Below are 17,774 nucleotides of genomic sequence, written 5' to 3' on the forward strand. Positions count from 1 at the left end.
CCCCCTCAGCGGGGAGCCGCGGGGCGGGGAAATGGCGGCGCCTGCGGCGGCTGCGCTCCCGCGGGACGCCGGGCGGGGGGCGAGTGTGAGCGCGTGTGTGCGCGCGTGTGTGTGACAGGGGGTGAGGTGTGTGTGTGAGACGGGTGCGTGTGAAGGGTGGATTCTGTGCGAGTGGGTGACTGTGCCGCGGGGTGAACTCTGTAAGGGAGTGACCGTGTCCGTGTGTTTTGAGGGGGTGAACTCAACGTCTGCGGTGGGGGTGAGCTCGGGGAGGGGGGGCACCGTGTGGTGAAGCGCACGGCGTGTGTGGGTGCAGAGGAGTGCACTGTGTGTGTGTGTGAGAGCGTGTGGTGTGTGTAAGTGTGTGTGTGAGAACGAGCGTCTGGTGTGTGTGTGTGTGTGTGTGCGTGAGCGCGGGGCGGCGCGGCGGGGGGGGCGCAGGGGCGGGCCAGCGGCAGCGGCGCTTCTGGCCGCGGTCCAGCCCGGCGCACTAATACAGGCTGGCGGCTCCCGCCTGACTGACGCCGGCCGGGGCTGCTGCTGCCGCTGCCGCTGCGCCCTGGCCCCGCCGCCGTCGCGCAGCTGCAGCCCCGCTCCCGCCCGCGGCGTACCGAGACCCCAGCCCGCGCCCGGTGGCAGGTAAGAGCCGGGGCTCCCGGCCGCGTCCCGGGAAGGGCGGGGAGGGGGGAACACGGGAGATGGGGGACGGTCCCGCCGCCGCCGCCCCAAACTTCGCCGCATCCTTCCCCGTGCTGCGCCGGGTCCCGGGGCGGCGGGCCGCAGCATCCCTCCGTGTGCCCAGCGGGGCACCCCCAGCGGCGCCCCGGGCCGGTGTCCCCGCGGGTGCCGGCCCCGGCCCCGCTGCGCTGGGGCGGTGTGCGGGCGGGGGCTGGGGCTGGGGCAGCAGCGAGATGAGACAAACCGACGCCAGGACGGCGAGCGAAAGGAGGAGCGCGGGGAAAAAACATTTTTATGGATGGCTAAACGCTGACAAGTCTTCCCGCTGTTAGGATTTCTTCTCGTTTAAGTAAGAGAGAGAGGGGAAAAAAAAAAAAAAAGAAAAAAACCAAAACACACCAAAACTCCACATGACACGTTTGGAAATACTTTTCCTTTCAGAGGTTATTTTCTGTTCAAGAAATGCCGCTCCTGGACATGCTCCCAAGCAAAACGGAGCAGAATTGCTGGGATTTGGGTTTGTATTCCAGCTAGAAACGGGGACTGACTTTTTTTTTTTTTTTTTGGCTCCGAAGTTAAAACGTTACTTGTTAGCAAGTAACCAACATTTCCAAAAACAATAGCCCTCAATATGGCAAATTGTGAATTATTGTAATTTTATCTCCATGCCCGGGCAGCTCTAAGTGGAGGGAATTCAAAGTTCGACTCATTTATAACAATTTGGATATTGTGTGGTAACTTTGTGTTTTCCTACTTTGATTTTTACGGGTAAATTTATTTGATGTTATCCAGGTCTGTTTTAAAAGAGGCATTAGTGGGAATAAAAATAAATGACACACACACAGACGCGCACGCACACATGCGTGCTGTTCATTACTTGCGTTTTATAAATTAGTAACAAAATTTTCAGCCCCGGAACGGTCAACTTTTCAGTGAATGAGCTCTCCCTTGGCAGAAGTGGGAAACGATGTGCACGGCTCAGGAATGGCTTCGAGTTTGCAGCAGTTTGGGAAGGACACTGCAGATAATGCAAGTTTCAGTACTTTGTATCTCTGATGTGTGGAAATGTGCATCTTTATACATGCATATATTTGTATGGTAGGAGTAATCTTCTCATCTTCAGGAGTATAAGCTGAAGAAAGCACTGCAAAATTCTTCCCCTCAGCAATGGTAGGACAAATGTCATCACTCAAAACAAACCTCATCCGTTTTAATCCAGCCAGACAACTCCCTTCTTTCAGATTTGATAAGTACCAGTGTCTGGCTGGTTCATGTTTGTTTCCTGTTAGATTTTAAAGCAGAGGCTGGGGATGTTTGTGGTTTGTTTGTTGTTGTTGTTTGTTTGTTTTTTTAATATTGGGATAATGTGAGGTAGTAGCTAAAATAAATGTGTCCAAAAATATATTTGAAGTGAGTTGTATCAAGAAGGGTATCTTGTATTATGTTTACTGAGTTTGGCGGTAGTTCCCATTCTTGTCTGTCCTTTGTGATGGAGTTACAAACGTTTTCTTCTTCACTTTGTTAACTCGTATATAAGCTGATAAACAGTAATTCTGTAAAAATGAATGGAATAATGGTCAAGTGTATTTTATCATTAATCCTTTTGATAATCATTATTTGTAAATTGATAGGAGTTGGAGATAGAAGCTTTTCTTTACGGACAGCAACTGAAACGAATATGCACAAAGCTGTCAACTGCACAACTTTGTGAAGAAGTTGGGTATTAATATTTTATTAATGCACTTGCCCAAGGCTAAGAGGCACACACGTGTGTGCTAAATATCTGTGAAAGGTGGGGATGTGTAGAGAAACTGGGTAGCACCTCTGGTTTGGAAGCTGCTCTCACGGAAACCGGTAGTACTGCCCCATGTTGTCTTCAGTGGGTACCAGACGAGGCCTAACTCACTAAAACAGGAGTGTAGAAGTGTCAGTATAACGTATCTCATAACATCTGGACAGTTAATCCTCCTTTCTCTCCTTTTATTCTTTTACAGACTTTCTGCATCTCGCGTTTGAATCCTTAGCTATCTGCTGTTATCAGCCCGGGAGATAGTGTGTCATGTAATCCTCTCTCCTGAATGCTGAAGTGCTGTAATTTTGATGGCCAGGCTAATCTGTCTCGATAAAGTTTTATTTTTCCATTGTTAAATTCAAAGGACAATGACTACTAATTACAAGTGACCTCTAAGCAAAACACTAGCTAGAGTTTATCACCAGTGCTGATACTGGCTAACAGTAAATCCAGCATCAGCAATATCAGGCACCCTGTTTCAAAGAAATTTAACAGAATAAGGGGAACCAGAATGGAAAAAAATATATGTGCCTTGGGTAATTTGTCTGCTGCAAAAAATACAGTAAAAATGTACAGAGATTCCATTTGCTGTGCAATATACCCCTTACAAATAATAATTACAGGGATGGGGAAGAAAGAAAAAAAAATCATAAATATTTTAACTGAAAACAGCACAGCAAAAACATACATAGGAAAGGTTGTTACGGTAGACTGCCTGGTTTCCTGCTGCAGGCAGGTATAAAGAATCATTAGTGTTATTGTACTTTAACAGCAAAAGATAGTAATAACAATGACAATTTGAGAGAATCATTGCTGTCCTATTAATGTCTTTGAGAACATTTGTTGTAAGGAAGCATTAGACTCTGAATACAGTATAATAAAATTAATTTTTCAAAAATATCCCCAATTATTTCCCATCTTATATTTTGTCTGTAATGTTCGAATGGTTAATACTGTGGGAATTTTACAGATGAAGAGGTGAATTAAAGAGTCTCGGGTCCCGTGTATTTATTATAGCAACTGAAAACCTTGCTGTGCTTTTGCAGATGAGTGGATGTAATAGACTGCGGGATCAGAGCCCAGACTGAGATCCTGACTAATACATGTATGCATTTAAGTCACAGCAGGTGAAACATTATCTGCCCAAGTTTTGTGCAGATACCTGTGATTTTTAGACAGATTGTTCTACAGGACCACTTGCAGATTTCCGCAAGCACTATTGCAACATCTTAGGTGGGTATAAGGTTGAGTAGTTTGCTTTGAGATTCAGGTCCTCTGGACAAGGGCACAGCAAGGACACGGTGGAGGTGGACACAGAGTGGACTCCATTTCCTAGTTTATGCAGTCACCCCTACATAAAAACACAAAACAGAAGAAGAAAATCTGGTAATTGATCTCTATTCTTCTGAGACAGCATTAAGATCAAAGTGTGTTTCTGACTGGGAGGAGAAATGCCTTATCTTTCCCACATCCTTCTCTCCAGAACTTGTTTCCTTCCCACTCTTTTTCCTTGTCAGTAGCATCACCATCCTCCCTTCTGCCAAACTTAGCATCGTCTTTGACTCTTCAGTTTCCTCACAGGTCTTGGTACTCCCAGATGTCTCCTGACACTTTTTCTTCATGTTATGTCTTACATTCCTTCTTCCTTTTGTCTGCAGCTGCCAAAGCATTAGTCCACACTGTGGCAACCTTCCAGCTTGATACTGCAACCTCCCGTTTCCCAACAAGCTCTTTTCTCCCACCTACGTTCTGCTCCCAGTCAGCATGACCCCTGCCAAAATCCTGCGTCTTTTGCTTTTCTTTCTGAAACGTCTCCATGCAGACTCCTGTTCTGGAGTCTCTCTGTATGCCTGGTCTTTGTTTAGGCTTTGAAAATGTTTCCCACTTCCAGAGTTCCCCAGAACTATTGGCCTCAAACTCGCCATCCACTGAAAGAGAGAAAGGAGGAGGAAAGAAAATCAACAGACCCTTGGGTCATTACAGTTTGTTCTGCTTCAGGCTTCCTTTCACTCTCATTACCTGGCTGCAGTAGGAGCCAGATTGGACGTTTCTTGCTGACGGTTGTTCTGTTTGTTCAGTCTGGTGCTGTACTTGGTCACACAGCTGCACTGTGAAGAACAGGAGGCAGGTAGCTGGCGGTGGTGGTACCCTTTCCAGAAAGTGGTGTCTGCTCATAGCAAAACTCCATGTAATGAAGAATCCTTTATAATGCAAATTGCTCTGCTGCTGAGCTTAGTACATTTCAACAATACGTAATCATTTTTTTGTGTGTGTTTTCTTACCATGCCTTTTCTTTTTTCTTTTTTTTTTTTTTTTTTAGCATGCCCATGCAGCATTCCTCATCAGGAGAGGTCATAGTGCTTTATAAAGCTGTCCCCATCAGGGTACCTGTATGACAGATGCAGAAATCGAGGCACTTGAGGGAAAGCCATTTACCCAGAGCCGGTGGCGGGATGCAATCCCACACACTGCCCAGTAGGCACAGAACTGACCAGAGGCACAACTAGTTCACATGGCTTTTCGAGACTCCCTTATGATTACTTGCTGGCCTGGCCTATCCAAACCTACTTGTCTCTGTCAAATTACTCTAGCCTAGCTGCCAATGTGCAGTTTCTTACCCTGCAGCACATATGAGGTAGCTAATTTATCTCTCTCATCAACAGATCTTGAATTACTCCACACAGGGTATGAGGCCTCCATAGGGACATCTAGAATAGAGAAACCAAAATTCATTCCTGTGTGAGGCAGCAGCCTGTGGCTGCCATGCCTGCCCTGCTGCATGTCCTACAGCACTGGTGCTGGGACCAAGGCTGCTTGATGGTAACCTGCTCGAGACTTCTGGGCTACAGGGGCTGCATGGGGCAGAGCTGAGTGCTGGAAGGGGAGAGGAAGGGGAGAAACAGCCCTGGAGAGATGGGACATTCCTTGGACACCTGGGGTGGCTCTGCAGAAGAGAGATCTGTTTCTGTTGAAGACTCAGGCCCTGTTTCTGCCTTTTGCTCAGTATTCTGTGTTTTCTGAAGCTGGTTGTTAGCATGGCATGTCATCTTAAATGCTAAAGAGAATCCAGCCCTCGTTTTATACTCCCAGGCTCAATGTAGGCATATGAAGCCTATTTAATCTCATAAGCAAGTGTTCTGGTTTGTAGAGAAGCCAAGCACCCACATCTTCGGCTGAAGTCACTGGGAATGGCCAGCTGTCTCCTCCTTTTCCCCCCACAGGAGGGAACTAGATAGACAAGTTCTTGTTCCTTTTGTTCTTATTCCTGTTGTTGCGAAATAACTTCCATAGAGACTCCAAGCATATCCAGATATTTTTCATGGAAAACGGCCTCAGTGGTGTTTCTTGGGAGCATTGGCCCCTTGTCCAAGGCAATCCCTGCCACTGAATCAGATCTTTACATGGATAAAATACACTAATACTCGTGCTTACCTGTCCTCCACACTCTTTTTTTTGCAGTTCTCCAAGATGTAGGCCCTGTGGATGCTCCACCCTTCCTCCCCCCTGCAGGGTTTCACAAGCCACTGAGGGCTCAATTAGCACAGATTACTGCGGATGTTCATGCAGGAGAACCTATATGTCAATCTTATTGCATTAGCAATTTCCCAGTGATGCACAATGAAAGCCTTTTAGGAAAAACAGATTTGAATGTGATACGGTTTGAACACAAGGAAATGCTAATGTGATTCCGTGGAAAACTGCTAACATGATGTGTATGGAAAGCCTTTTGTGTGTGAAATACATCCCCCCATATGCACTTGGCCAGGCTTTCTCACCTGGGAGGAAGGAGAGGTGGCGAGCAGCACTGCTGCTCCCTCTCCAGGCCTGCTGTCAGTCAAAGAGGAAGCACTTCTGGAAGTTCTTCCTTGTGAGTACTTTATTGATGATCTATATCATCTATTGATCTATATTTAACTTGCCAAGCTGTGTGAAGCTAAATCTTCCACAAAAGATGTCTGCCATGTTAACATGATAGCTGAGTGAGTAACCCTTCAGTCAGACCTCCCAGATGTCTGTCTGTCTCTGGGATGTCGGGTGTTAGGCAGGGAGCCTCTGTGCCAGGCTACATCTAGGAATGTGGCTGGGGGTGCCCTGTCAACCTGGGGTGCTTGGAGGCAACAGACTCCCCAGCTAACTCCCAGTGTCACAGGTTATCTCTGACTTTGTGGCATTAGATACCTGGCACAACTAGGCAGCAGATCTCAAAAGCATGAGATGCAGTCCTTGCATGGGGAGAACCAGGTGCCAGAGTTTCCATCGCCAGGATCAGATCTCACAGATCTGACAGCAGCAGCCAGCCTTCTGTCAGTTCTGTGTATTCCCCCAAGAAATAGAGGTATTCAGCACTGTGCTGAACCTCATCCAGCTGGCCCTCAGATCTCCTGTTAGGTAGATGGGACGTGCTACCATACAAGACGATGAGAACATTTGCTTTATCTGTTTCCCCTCTGTGCACTGTAAATGTACAACCAGAGCTCCACAAGTGCATTCCTTTCTAACAACTTAAGACACTAAACTTTCAGGATAGGTTACCATCAGACTTGAGCGCCACATCCTTGGTGAAGTAATTGTTCTTTAGATGTATCCTTATTCACAGCATTCTTAATATCTAACTCTAAGCAAATCCTTTTCCTAAAATGGATATTTGGGAATGGCTCCAAGAATGCCAGTGATTGATAAGGAGGATTACAGGATCCGATTAGTGTGGATATAAACTGAAGGCCAGCAATGAAGCTGAAATTCTTTTCTAGTCCCCTTCTTCCTTTGTGAAGTGTTTGTTCTGGAGGCACTTGGCGGCATGCTTTGTATTAGAGACGAGTCAGCGTTTATTTTAAAAGCAGGAACTCTATTTTTTGCGTATTTCAAACCGTTCCATTTTTAGAAACACCGATGGGCTTTGCTACAGTTTCTCTGGGAATGGTGGGTATGTGAGGAATGCAGGACCAACTGTCTATAAAATGGGGATAACCAGAGTCATGAGAAGACATTTTGGCTCTTCAGGGCAGGTTGATGCACCTCCCCATCATATCCCACTGCCTCATTCCTTCTCCCCCAAATACTCTCCTCGGAGCTCCCCCATAGCATGTGTGCTCCTTAGTCTCTGGCTCTGCGGGAGGAAGGCAGCTGAGAGAGGGGCTCTTCCTCAGAGCTGCAGGTCTGAGCCTGAGCAAGGCAGCCACAGGAAGGGATAAGGCAGGAACTGGGTGAATGGGTCTTCCTCCTGCCTGCAGGGAGCAGGGCGTGGGGCAGAGAAGAGGATGTGTCCCTGTGGGATTGCATCTCAGAAACTTCGGTGTGGCCCAGCCGGGGAACATGGTGCGGTTCACTCCATATAAACATCAGATGCTGGTTTCCTTTAAAAATTAATGCCAAGGAAGGAAGTGCAGTCAAAGAGAGATCATAGTGATAAGTTGGTCTAGTTTCATATTTTTGTACAGACTTTGGTTGTGGTAATTTTGTGGGGTTCCTTCAAATATTGTGGGAGATTTTCAAAGACACAAATGAGTGAGAACATCCAGCCCTTTGGTTTGGGTTTACCGCGAGCAGCAGGAGGCAGGTAGCCCAGGGGCCAAAGCCAGCGTAGCCATGTTAGCCTAGTGCTGTACCTGAAGAGAGGGGCTTTTTTGCTTGGTCATAGTAGGGGACATAGGATCGGAAGGGACCATCTCGAGGGGTTTTCCAGTCCCTTCTTCCTCCCCAAGGCCAGCACAGTTCTTCTTGAAGAAAGCTGTGCAATCTACACTCACAGACCTCCAGCAGCGGTAACTATCCCAACGCGTAGCTATCCTGTTCATACCTTCTCCCTATTTCTTCAAGTGGACATGAAAGACAGATTGCCTGTATACTGCTTGCAACAGCCTTTTGCACATTGGCGTACTGTTACCATGTCCATGCCCCTCTCTTCTCCCCATTTTAAGTCAAACTAACAAACCTTTGTTGAAGCATCTGTCGATGTGCTCACCCAGAGCAGTCCCACCGCAGGAATTGGTACATCCCTTTCCAACTGGGCATCATGGGCATACCAAAAGTGAGCTGGGTACTTAATTTTCTTTTGTGCCTGAATTTACACCTCTTACACACACCCACAAGTGTTTGATATACAGAGATTTGTGTAGCTGTGTTAAGGTGTGCAGCTTACCTACTCTAATCTGTCCTTCTCTATGTCAAATGAGAATGTGTTATTCCTGTCAAGAGAAGCTGAATGATGCTGAGCAGATGAGTTAATATTTGAGTGATTCCACAAGCTCAGAGAAATTATTTGGAAGTCGTAGATTTTCAGGCACTGGCATGAAATTTTGTCATTTTATCCAGGAGGTGGTGAATTCAATGAAAACTCCACAGTGTAGACAAGTGGCTAGAGAGACATGAAGTGCTGTGGGATTTGCTCTGTGATATTGATGGCTTCACATAAAGTTCAGTGTAGAAGGACTTTCAGGACAAACTTGAAAAAGCCCAAGAAAATGAATTTCAGAAGTTTGCATTATTCATTTAAGCTTATAGGAATAAACAATGAGATGTTGCCAGTGCTGTGTGAAACATGGATAAATTTGAGTCTCAAGTACTTTACCTCCTATCATTGCAGCTGTTTTCAATTGGAGCAGTCCAGGGTCAAACCAGGAAGAAATTTAGTTTCTTAATTAAAAAAAAACCAAAAACCAACAACCTTCTTTACATGTCATTTAATTAAAACCCTGGGTGTCAGGTTCTGCGGTTGTGGAAGAACTTGGTAACATTGTAATGAATAATTCATTCTCTTTATTTTGTTGGGTGCAAAAGACAGTGGTTTCAGATGGGCTCATAACAGCACCCTTGTCTGGCTGGTCCTAAGCACAACAAGAAGCCCTGGGGGATCCCAAATGATGTTGTGGGTGCCACAAGTGGAACATGAGTCTTTTCCACTGATTTACATACGTCAAGAGTAACATGTGGCCGCTGTTCCCGAGCCATGAGCTGGTTACTGGAGCGGCAGCAATGGTGGCTGTGCAGCTCGGGTGCTTCCATGCTGCTCTTGTGGAGTGAACGCATGTGTGAAACCTCTCCTGCCCAGTGAGTGGCAATGACTGTGTGACCTGGGAAGTTCTTTGACAGCCCTGGGTGCACGCTGGGCACGTTTGAAACCAAATCAAGACTCGATTACACTGGGAGAACTCACATGCTTCTCTCTTTTGTAGGAGGTAGAAGTAACTGAATCAGTGCTAGGTAAAAATAACTAACCAAGTGCATGGTCACAGCATTCCTCTCTACATTGTTTGACTAAAATAATTTTCTCCCTTCCAATTCTGTTGTGATTTAGTCACTGAGCGGCAGACTTCCAGCTATAATTGTCTCACTACTCCATTTTCCAGCCGCGTGCATCTCCAAGAACTGCACAGCTTGTGTCTAGACGACCCTCTGAGAAATCTCCCTCTGTGGCCTTACTTAGCTGTTGCAGTGACACCGAGACTGATGATGTCAGCCATTTTCGAGACTGATAGCCATGCCTCTCACGGCTCAGTTAGCCAAGACAGGCACTCTGAGTGGAGGCAGTGTCTTGGAGCTTTATTCCGAGACCAGATACATACACACATCTGCATACACATGCACTTACACACACATGCATGGATACGCTTTTGAGGGAGGCTAGGCACTGTGCTTTTACAGTTATGTTTTAAGCCTGTTTTCACTAGCATCTGTGCAGTTTTCCTTTTTGACTTCTGCATAAGGCTTGGAGTGAAATGTAACGGGGACTGGTACAATTCCCCTGCTACGCCCATGGGAATTGGATTAGAGAGGAACTTCATCAGCATGTTGGCCTGCACAGACATTCTGGTGAGGGGTGATGTGAGTCTTCCGCAGCACAGTGAATCCTTTTTACATTAAGCGAAAGCTAAATTTCCCAAAATCTTTCCATAGTGGAGGAAATGCATAGTCAGCATGCTGCCACATGAGACACAGAGGAGGGCATGTTTAATTTCCACAAGCTCTGGAACCCATCTTACTGACTTCAGCAGGACCTGGCTGAGGTCAGGAATCAGCAAGCTCATAATGATGGTGTATTGTTTGTTTTCTCTGCTCTTGGTGTGTCAGGCTCTTTAGTAGCACAGTGGAAGTTACTGTAATGAAGTTCCTGGAGGAACACATTTCTCCTCCTAACTTGAGGACCTACAGGCTAGTTCTACACTGGCGGGTGAAAAATGGGCTTAGGAGTAGGAGAAAGTATCCCAGTCCCCTTCACTCCGTGTCCATGTTGCTGAGTGTTAGCCTGGCAATCATTCCTTGAGGTGAGACTCATCTCACACAGCATTAGCTGTATGTGGTGCTTGGTTTTGCTGATCTTTTTCTAAGTGTTTACTTCTGGGTGGAATGGTTCATGCCATGTACATGCATGTTTTTATCAAATACGTATTTAGGGGCTTGAGGGTGACTAGGTCAGATATGTGTGTCAACAATTTGGACATGTTTATGTGCCCAGGGAAATTCTACTGAAAGGCTGTTTCCATGCTAATAAACGAAACATGCCTAACGTTCTTAGCCTTGAGGCCAACTGGGATGGAGAGGCTTGCTTCCATGCAGTGGCTGTCTCACCCTCCAAAACAGGGTGACTCTATGCAGACTTCTTATTGGGAGTGACCCCGGTCCCTGCTAACTCCTGAACTATGCATAAGAGTTATTTGGGAGAGTGCTACTGGCATAGACCAAAGCCATGCCAGATACCATGGTAATAATTTATTCTATAGATAAAATTTCCATGCTCAGAAATGTTCCCAAGCACTAGTATAGCCATAGCTAAGGTAGGCACCCTATGTTTAGGGAGAATAGAGCAAGTAAACTGGGCTGAAGCATTTCCAGTCCCACCTTCTCCTGCTCCTGCAGACCACAGAAACAAAAGGGTGGGTCTGTGCTCACATGCCATATGTCTTCTGTCTCTCCCCTAAAGCAGGCTTCAGATCTTACTCTGAACTTGGCAATGGAATAAAGATTTACAGCATGGAAGACTGACCATGTTTGGTCTTGACCGGTCACTTACCTGACAGATGGACAAAGCCTTCTTTGTAGTCCCAGAGGAGGAAATCATGTTAGGGATGTACCCTGAATGATGCCTGGCTCATACTGACGATAGTACATCATACTGTCACTGGGGGAGGTAGAGGCGGCCAGACCAGAACTTCCATCATGGTATGGCCCAGGGCTTGATACATGTGGTGGGGTTATGGATCAAAACTCTAAGACTTCCCTCCTCTCATGCCACTCTCTAGCAATGAGCATTGAGAAATATGATGGATCATCAGCACAGAAAATACATCAAATGTGGTTTTGGAACTTTTCAGTGCTGGAAGTTTCCAGTTGGGTAGGCAAGTGGCCTGTTACAAAAGGCATACAGCTTAAGCAACTACTGTCCCGAAAGACTGTTAAAATGAATTGTGAATTGACATCTCTGTCATTACAACCCTGGAGCAGTGTGTCTGCTGAGGTATTTCATAATGGAGTATCCAAGCCTAGCAACACATGGCTTAGGCTGCTGAATAATATGCAGTATTATGTAATTTAATAACATTAAACTAGGATGTTCTGATAATAATATTATTTGAAAGCTGTTTAGTTTGTAATACCATTTATATTTTGTATGTCAGTTGAATTCGGAGAAAAAAAAGATTCTAGAAGAAACTAAGGGGAGTGTGGTAGGAAATTGTGCAACGTACTTATCTGAGACTACATCACATGGTCTGCAAAGCACGGCTTTTGCTTTTATACACATAGTTTTGGCGACTCTCCCACTAGCAACAATAGTGCTCAGACTCATACTGATGTCACTGTTAAGTTATTTAATTTGACTGAATGAGATTAATGTGTTTATTTAAAACCTTGGTCAAAATGGAAAAGAAAATCTCAGGACAATACTTTTACGTGAACATGTATGTTTTCATATCTGATGATTGTGATGTTGCATTAACTTATCAGGGGCAGTTGTTTACACATGCTAACGCCTGGGAGACCCTCTCAGATAAGAAGTGTGAGCCATTTTCCCTCTGTGTTGGTTTTGCGTGGCAAGGTTTTGGTAGTGGGGGGGCTACAGGGGTGGCTTCTGTGAGAAGCTGCTAGAAGCTTCCCCTGTGTCTGACAGAGCCAATGCCAGCCGGCTCCAAGACAGACCCGCCGCTGGCCAAGGCCAAGCCAATCAGCGCCTCTGTGATAACATATTTAAGAAAGAGAAAAACAGTTAGAGAGAGTTTTTGCACCCAGAGAGAGGAGTGAGAAGATGTAAGAACATCTGCAGACACCAAGGTCAGTGAAGAAGGAGGGGGAGGAGGTGCTCCAGGCGCCGGAGCAAGATTCCCCTGCAGCCCGTGGTGAAGACCATGGTGAAGCAGGCTGTCCCCCTGCAGCCCATGGAGGGAGGATGAGGGGGTGTAGCGATTCCACCTGCAGCCCGTGGAGGACCCCACGCCGGAGCAGGTGGAGACACCTGAAGGAGGCTGTGGCCCCGTGGGAAGCCCGCGCTGGAGCAAGCTCCTGCCAGGACCTGTGGATCCGTGGAGAGAGGAGCCCACGCCAGAGCAGGTTTGCTGACAGGACTTGTGACCCCATGGGGGACCCACGCTGGAGCAGTCTGTTCCTGAAGGTCTGCACCCCGTGGAGGAGACTCACGTTGGAGAAGGCCGTGAAGGACTGTCTCCCGTGAGAGGGACCCCACGCTGGAGCGGGGGAACAATGAGTCCTCCCCCTGAGGATGAAGAAGCGGCAGAAACACCGCATGAGGAACTGACCGTAACCCCCACTCCCCGTCCCCCTGTGCCGCTGGGGGGGGCGGAGGTTGAAGCCGGGAGTGAAGTTGAGCCCGGGAAGATGGGAGGGGTGGGGGGAGGTGTTTTTAAGATTTGGTTTTATTTCTCATTCCTCTACTCTGTTTTGCTTAGTAATAAATAAGATGAATTCCCTCTCTAAGTTCGGTCTGTTTTGCTCGTGATGATAATTAGAGAATGATCTCTCCCTGTCCTTATCTCGACCCGTAAGTTTTTTTTTCATTGTACCTTTTCTCCCCTGTCTAATGAAAGAGGGGAGTGATAGAGCGGCTCTGGTGGGCACCTGGCCCTCAGCCAGGGTCAACCCACCACACCCTCTCAGTCTGGAGCAGAGACTTCTACACCACTACTGGTCCTGTGGGCTTTCATCCCAAGCTCTCCTCGCTTCCTGCTGCTGCTTTCAGGGCTGAGCCACAGAGATCCCTGCATTGTTTCATTTTCTCGCGTGAGGATGGGGTTGATGCTGCCAGGCAATGACAGTAGCACGGTGGTGGATCCTCCCCAGGTTCTCACCAGGGCAGCGAGGGACAGACACCTCCACTGCACCGGATGCCTAGATGGGGCTGGCACTGGGCTCCTTAGGCTGAGCCTGCTCCCACAAAGGCTAGAGACCGCCTGCCTGAATTTTATCCACATTATGTTTTACAAGCAGCTTGAGGGTTTTTTCCTGTGATAAATCATTCTGAACTTATTTCATTCTCACATATACTTTCTAAGTGTTTGGAATAGACCTTGGTTTTGACTAAGAGGCATTAGTAACTATCCAGTTAAATGCTCCAGGTCATTGGATTTTTACTAATACAGAGCGGGAAAAAAAATCTGGAATCTGAAGTTTCTCTTTGTGTGATGGGACAAGTTTGGGCTGTTCTGTGGAATCGATCATTGATTGCTGAATGGCCCGAGTGATTTCTGCCGTGCTCTGTCAAGAACTTTTTTTGACAGTTGAGGACAACTGGACATACACTTAGATTAATAATGTAGAAATTGCATAAGGCAGAGCTCAGTGCTGTTGTGGGTGCCTGAAGCAAGGTGTGCCTGCTCTTCTTTCCACTTTTTTAGTCCCTCTGCTCATATTTTCATGCAGCCTCCTGTTCGCTGGTGCTTGAAATACAAATCTCCTGGGGGAATAACAGCTGCTGCTGGGGCTTGTGACATGCCAAAGAGTTGCTTTTATACTTTCTCTTCTGTGGGGCCAAGTGCTTCCATCTCCCTAGCTCTGTGGAAGGCTTTTGGGAATTTGAGCCCCTGTCCTCATCATTGCTACTGTCATGGAAGAAGGGAAAAAGCTCCTTATGTATAAATGTGTCTGCATTTCTCAGGGTGCCGGGCGTCCTAAAGGCTAAATCAGTGGGGTAGAAGAATGGGCATGAGGAGAAAACAGAAAGGCTAGGAAGAAAACAGCTCTAGGCAGTCACTGGTCCTCAGCAAACATTGCACGTTGTCTAAGAGTCTCTGATGCCATGGGCCATGTGTGCTTACTCTGCAGCATGCTCCAGAGCTGTGTGGTGCTGAGCATATCAGGCTATGCCGAGGAACCAGTCTTTGGGACCAGCATCCTGTCTGAATATGTTGCACCTGTGCCTGTGCTCAGTGTCCCCAAGTGCTCTTTGAACTCTTACAGTTTAAGGAAACTGCAGAATAATATGGTTTGTAAGCCCTGCTGCTCCCAACACCGGGCAATATCTCTCTGTCTCCTTAGTGGCTGCACATAAGTAGTGCTGAGGACTGTGTCCAGGCCTTTACTGGTGGGGGCCAAGAAGGACCAAGTCCTCCCACAAGGGTGGAGTAGAGTAGTCGTGGAGCTACATCTCTGGAGGCATCCATTTGGAAGCTGCTCCCATCTCCTGCTTTAAGTGCCCTCTGTATAGTTCAGTCCTTTGGACTTGGTATGCACAGGGGGTCCATGAAATATATTTAAAGCAGTAAATAGCTTGACACACAAGGACGTTTTTCCTTGGAGTTCCAGTCAGTGGAAATATGTCATTTTCAGCTAAAATTAGACTGGCTCCAGCTACATTAAAAAAAAAAAGGAAAGAAAAAAATAAAAACCCTCAAGAACTAAACTCTTTCTGTTGGACTCTGTCAGATGTAGCAGCTCCTAGCAGAAGTAACTCAGGATCCATCCAGCACAAACCGTGTCCAAAAGTCTGTGATTTTCATCCAAAACCCCTTGAATTGTTGGAGAGAATGAAACAGACTGGCTAGGCAAACAAGCTTTTCTCTTGCATGTGAGACAATGTAAATAAACTTAGAGAATAGTGATGGATCTTTCAAAGGCAATAAATGAAATCTGCGAGTAGTTGAGTTTTAAATTCATTTTGCAGTTAATATTGTATGACTTTTGACAGTAGAGTGAGATTGGAGGGACAGAGAGGGAGTTGAAATCAAAAATATATTCTACTCATTACTTCTATAAAATTTGATATTACAGATTTAATTTCATAGAAGATACTTGAGCTGAATGTACAGCTACCAGCATAAAAATCTAAAGGTACATTTTCTGTTGTAGTAAGTATATCCCCAACCCTGCAACAATTTGCCTAGTGCATTAAACTCTAAACACAACTTGAATTGACTGGACACTTAATGCTTTCCAAGGTCCAACTCTAAAATGTGTGTGAAGGGTAGTGAGGAGGAGAGGCTTGGACCCAAAATAAACAGCAAAAAACACAGAAAACCATTGAAAGTTAAATACACATTTTGAATAATTTCTCTTTCAAAAGATTTTATTGAAGAAACAGTGAAAGAAGTGTGTGAAGCCTAACTATGTATTGTGTTGTTATTCCAGGCTTCATCATCAGCTTCTTGATGTTTGGAAAGTTCTGAGACCCACTCTGTTGGACTACTTGTAACCAGTGCTTAAGGCTACAAAAACATACGTGTGGAAGAACCTTTCCTTGAAGGAAGCGTCCATCTTAATATTGTGGAAACTCCGTGCAAGCCTTGCAAGGCAGGAGAGTGATTTGTGCTTCTGTTGACACTCGTGTGTAATCTCTGCTTCTTATGCACTCCAGCACCCCTATCAGTTCCTTGTTCTCCTTCACCAGCCCTGCAGTGAAAAGGCTGCTGGGCTGGAAACAAGGAGATGAAGAGGAAAAGTGGGCAGAAAAAGCTGTTGATTCCTTGGTGAAGAAGTTAAAGAAGAAAAAAGGTGCCATGGAAGAACTGGAAAGGGCTCTGAGCTGCCCAGGTCAGCCCAGTAAATGTGTCACGATCCCACGTTCCTTGGATGGGCGGCTGCAGGTGTCTCACCGCAAGGGGCTTCCCCACGTCATATACTGCAGAGTGTGGCGCTGGCCTGATTTACAATCTCACCATGAGTTGAAACCACTGGAATGTTGTGAGTTCCCGTTTGGCTCAAAACAGAAAGAAGTGTGCATTAACCCCTACCATTACCGGCGGGTGGAAACCCCAGGTAATTATATCATCTGTAAATGATTCACATCCCTCTATTAGCTCGTGCACTGGCAGGTCTAGTCTTCGTGCATCCTACCGAGTTGAGCTCTGAAATCTGAAAAAGCAGTTTCCATGTGATGGAAGGTCCCTGGATCTTTCCCCACCTGGAGGCATCACAGCTCCGGCAGCCCAGAGTAAAGAGGGAGTAAGTAGCGCATTGCCCTGGAGGATCCGTGCCCCATCGGACCCCCGAGGGCTCCCGGATCTTGTCCAGGGTGCTGAAAGCGATCTTCTTCTCTGTGGGCATGGGTCCTGGCAGCCCTCTGAACCTTCTCCTTGCCAGCTAGACTCCATTTGCATGAAGTCTGGGCACCAGCCTGGACTTACCACCCTGGCTAGATCTATGCCTCATTGTCTGAAAACCAACAATTGACTCATTAACCCACAGGAAAAAAGTGTATCACTAGCTCTCTCTCTAAAGATCAGAGTTACAGTAAGATGGCTTATTTTGCTGTGGGTATGAAACCAGGTCAGTTGATTCTTCCTAAAATGCCTGGTAGCCTGCCTTCAGTGGGGTTTACTTACTTGAATGGATATCCCCCAAGTTCACATAAAACTTTGAATTTTTCCACTGATGATTCTCTTTAGACAGGACTTGGTCAGCACTGAAAACTTATGAACTTGCTGAAGGGTCACTTAATTGGGCTTTGTGTCAGTGAAACAGCTGTTAAAAAAATACAGTGTTCAGTGTTGACTTCTGTAGGGATCTTAGAAAGCAGGGCTGGCAGAGATCTTGAGCAGTCATCCTGTTCTCCTCTGCCCGTACTCCCAAAACAAAACAAATTACCAGGTACATTCCTGACAGATGTTTTTCTAATGAGCTCTAAAAATCCCATGTGATAGAGGCTCCACAACCTCCCCAGGCAAATGAATCTATTGCTTTGCTATCCCTACAGTTCAAAATTATTTCTAATGTCTAACCTAGCTCTCCCTTGCTGCCAAAAATCACAGTAATTTAATTTACTAATGGATATGCTTGGTAAGTGTATACTTATTATTCTGTGATTACTCTTTGTCTGGCATGAACTTTACTCTGAGGTGACATTAGGATCAGATAAGTGAACTGT

General features: G+C 46.3%; 1 protein-coding gene across 2 annotated transcripts in view; it reads left to right on the forward strand.

The window, feature by feature from the left end:
- Positions 1-502: 502 nt before the first annotated feature.
- Positions 503-17,774, forward strand: part of SMAD9 (SMAD family member 9) — a 44,655-nt gene continuing 27,383 nt past the window's right edge. The window contains exons 1-2 of one of the 2 annotated variants that reach the window (XM_075741975.1): positions 503-639; positions 16,040-16,666. In XM_075741975.1, the coding sequence (XP_075598090.1) occupies positions 16,255-16,666 (412 nt within the window). In that variant the 5' untranslated portion in view covers positions 503-639; positions 16,040-16,254. The remainder of the gene's footprint in view (positions 640-16,039; positions 16,667-17,774) is intronic. The other variant, XM_075741976.1, reaches the window with a different exon arrangement.

Source organism: Balearica regulorum, chromosome 1 (assembly GCF_011004875.1).
Source record: "Balearica regulorum gibbericeps isolate bBalReg1 chromosome 1, bBalReg1.pri, whole genome shotgun sequence".
In the NCBI taxonomy this organism is placed as follows: domain Eukaryota; kingdom Metazoa; phylum Chordata; class Aves; order Gruiformes; family Gruidae; genus Balearica; species Balearica regulorum.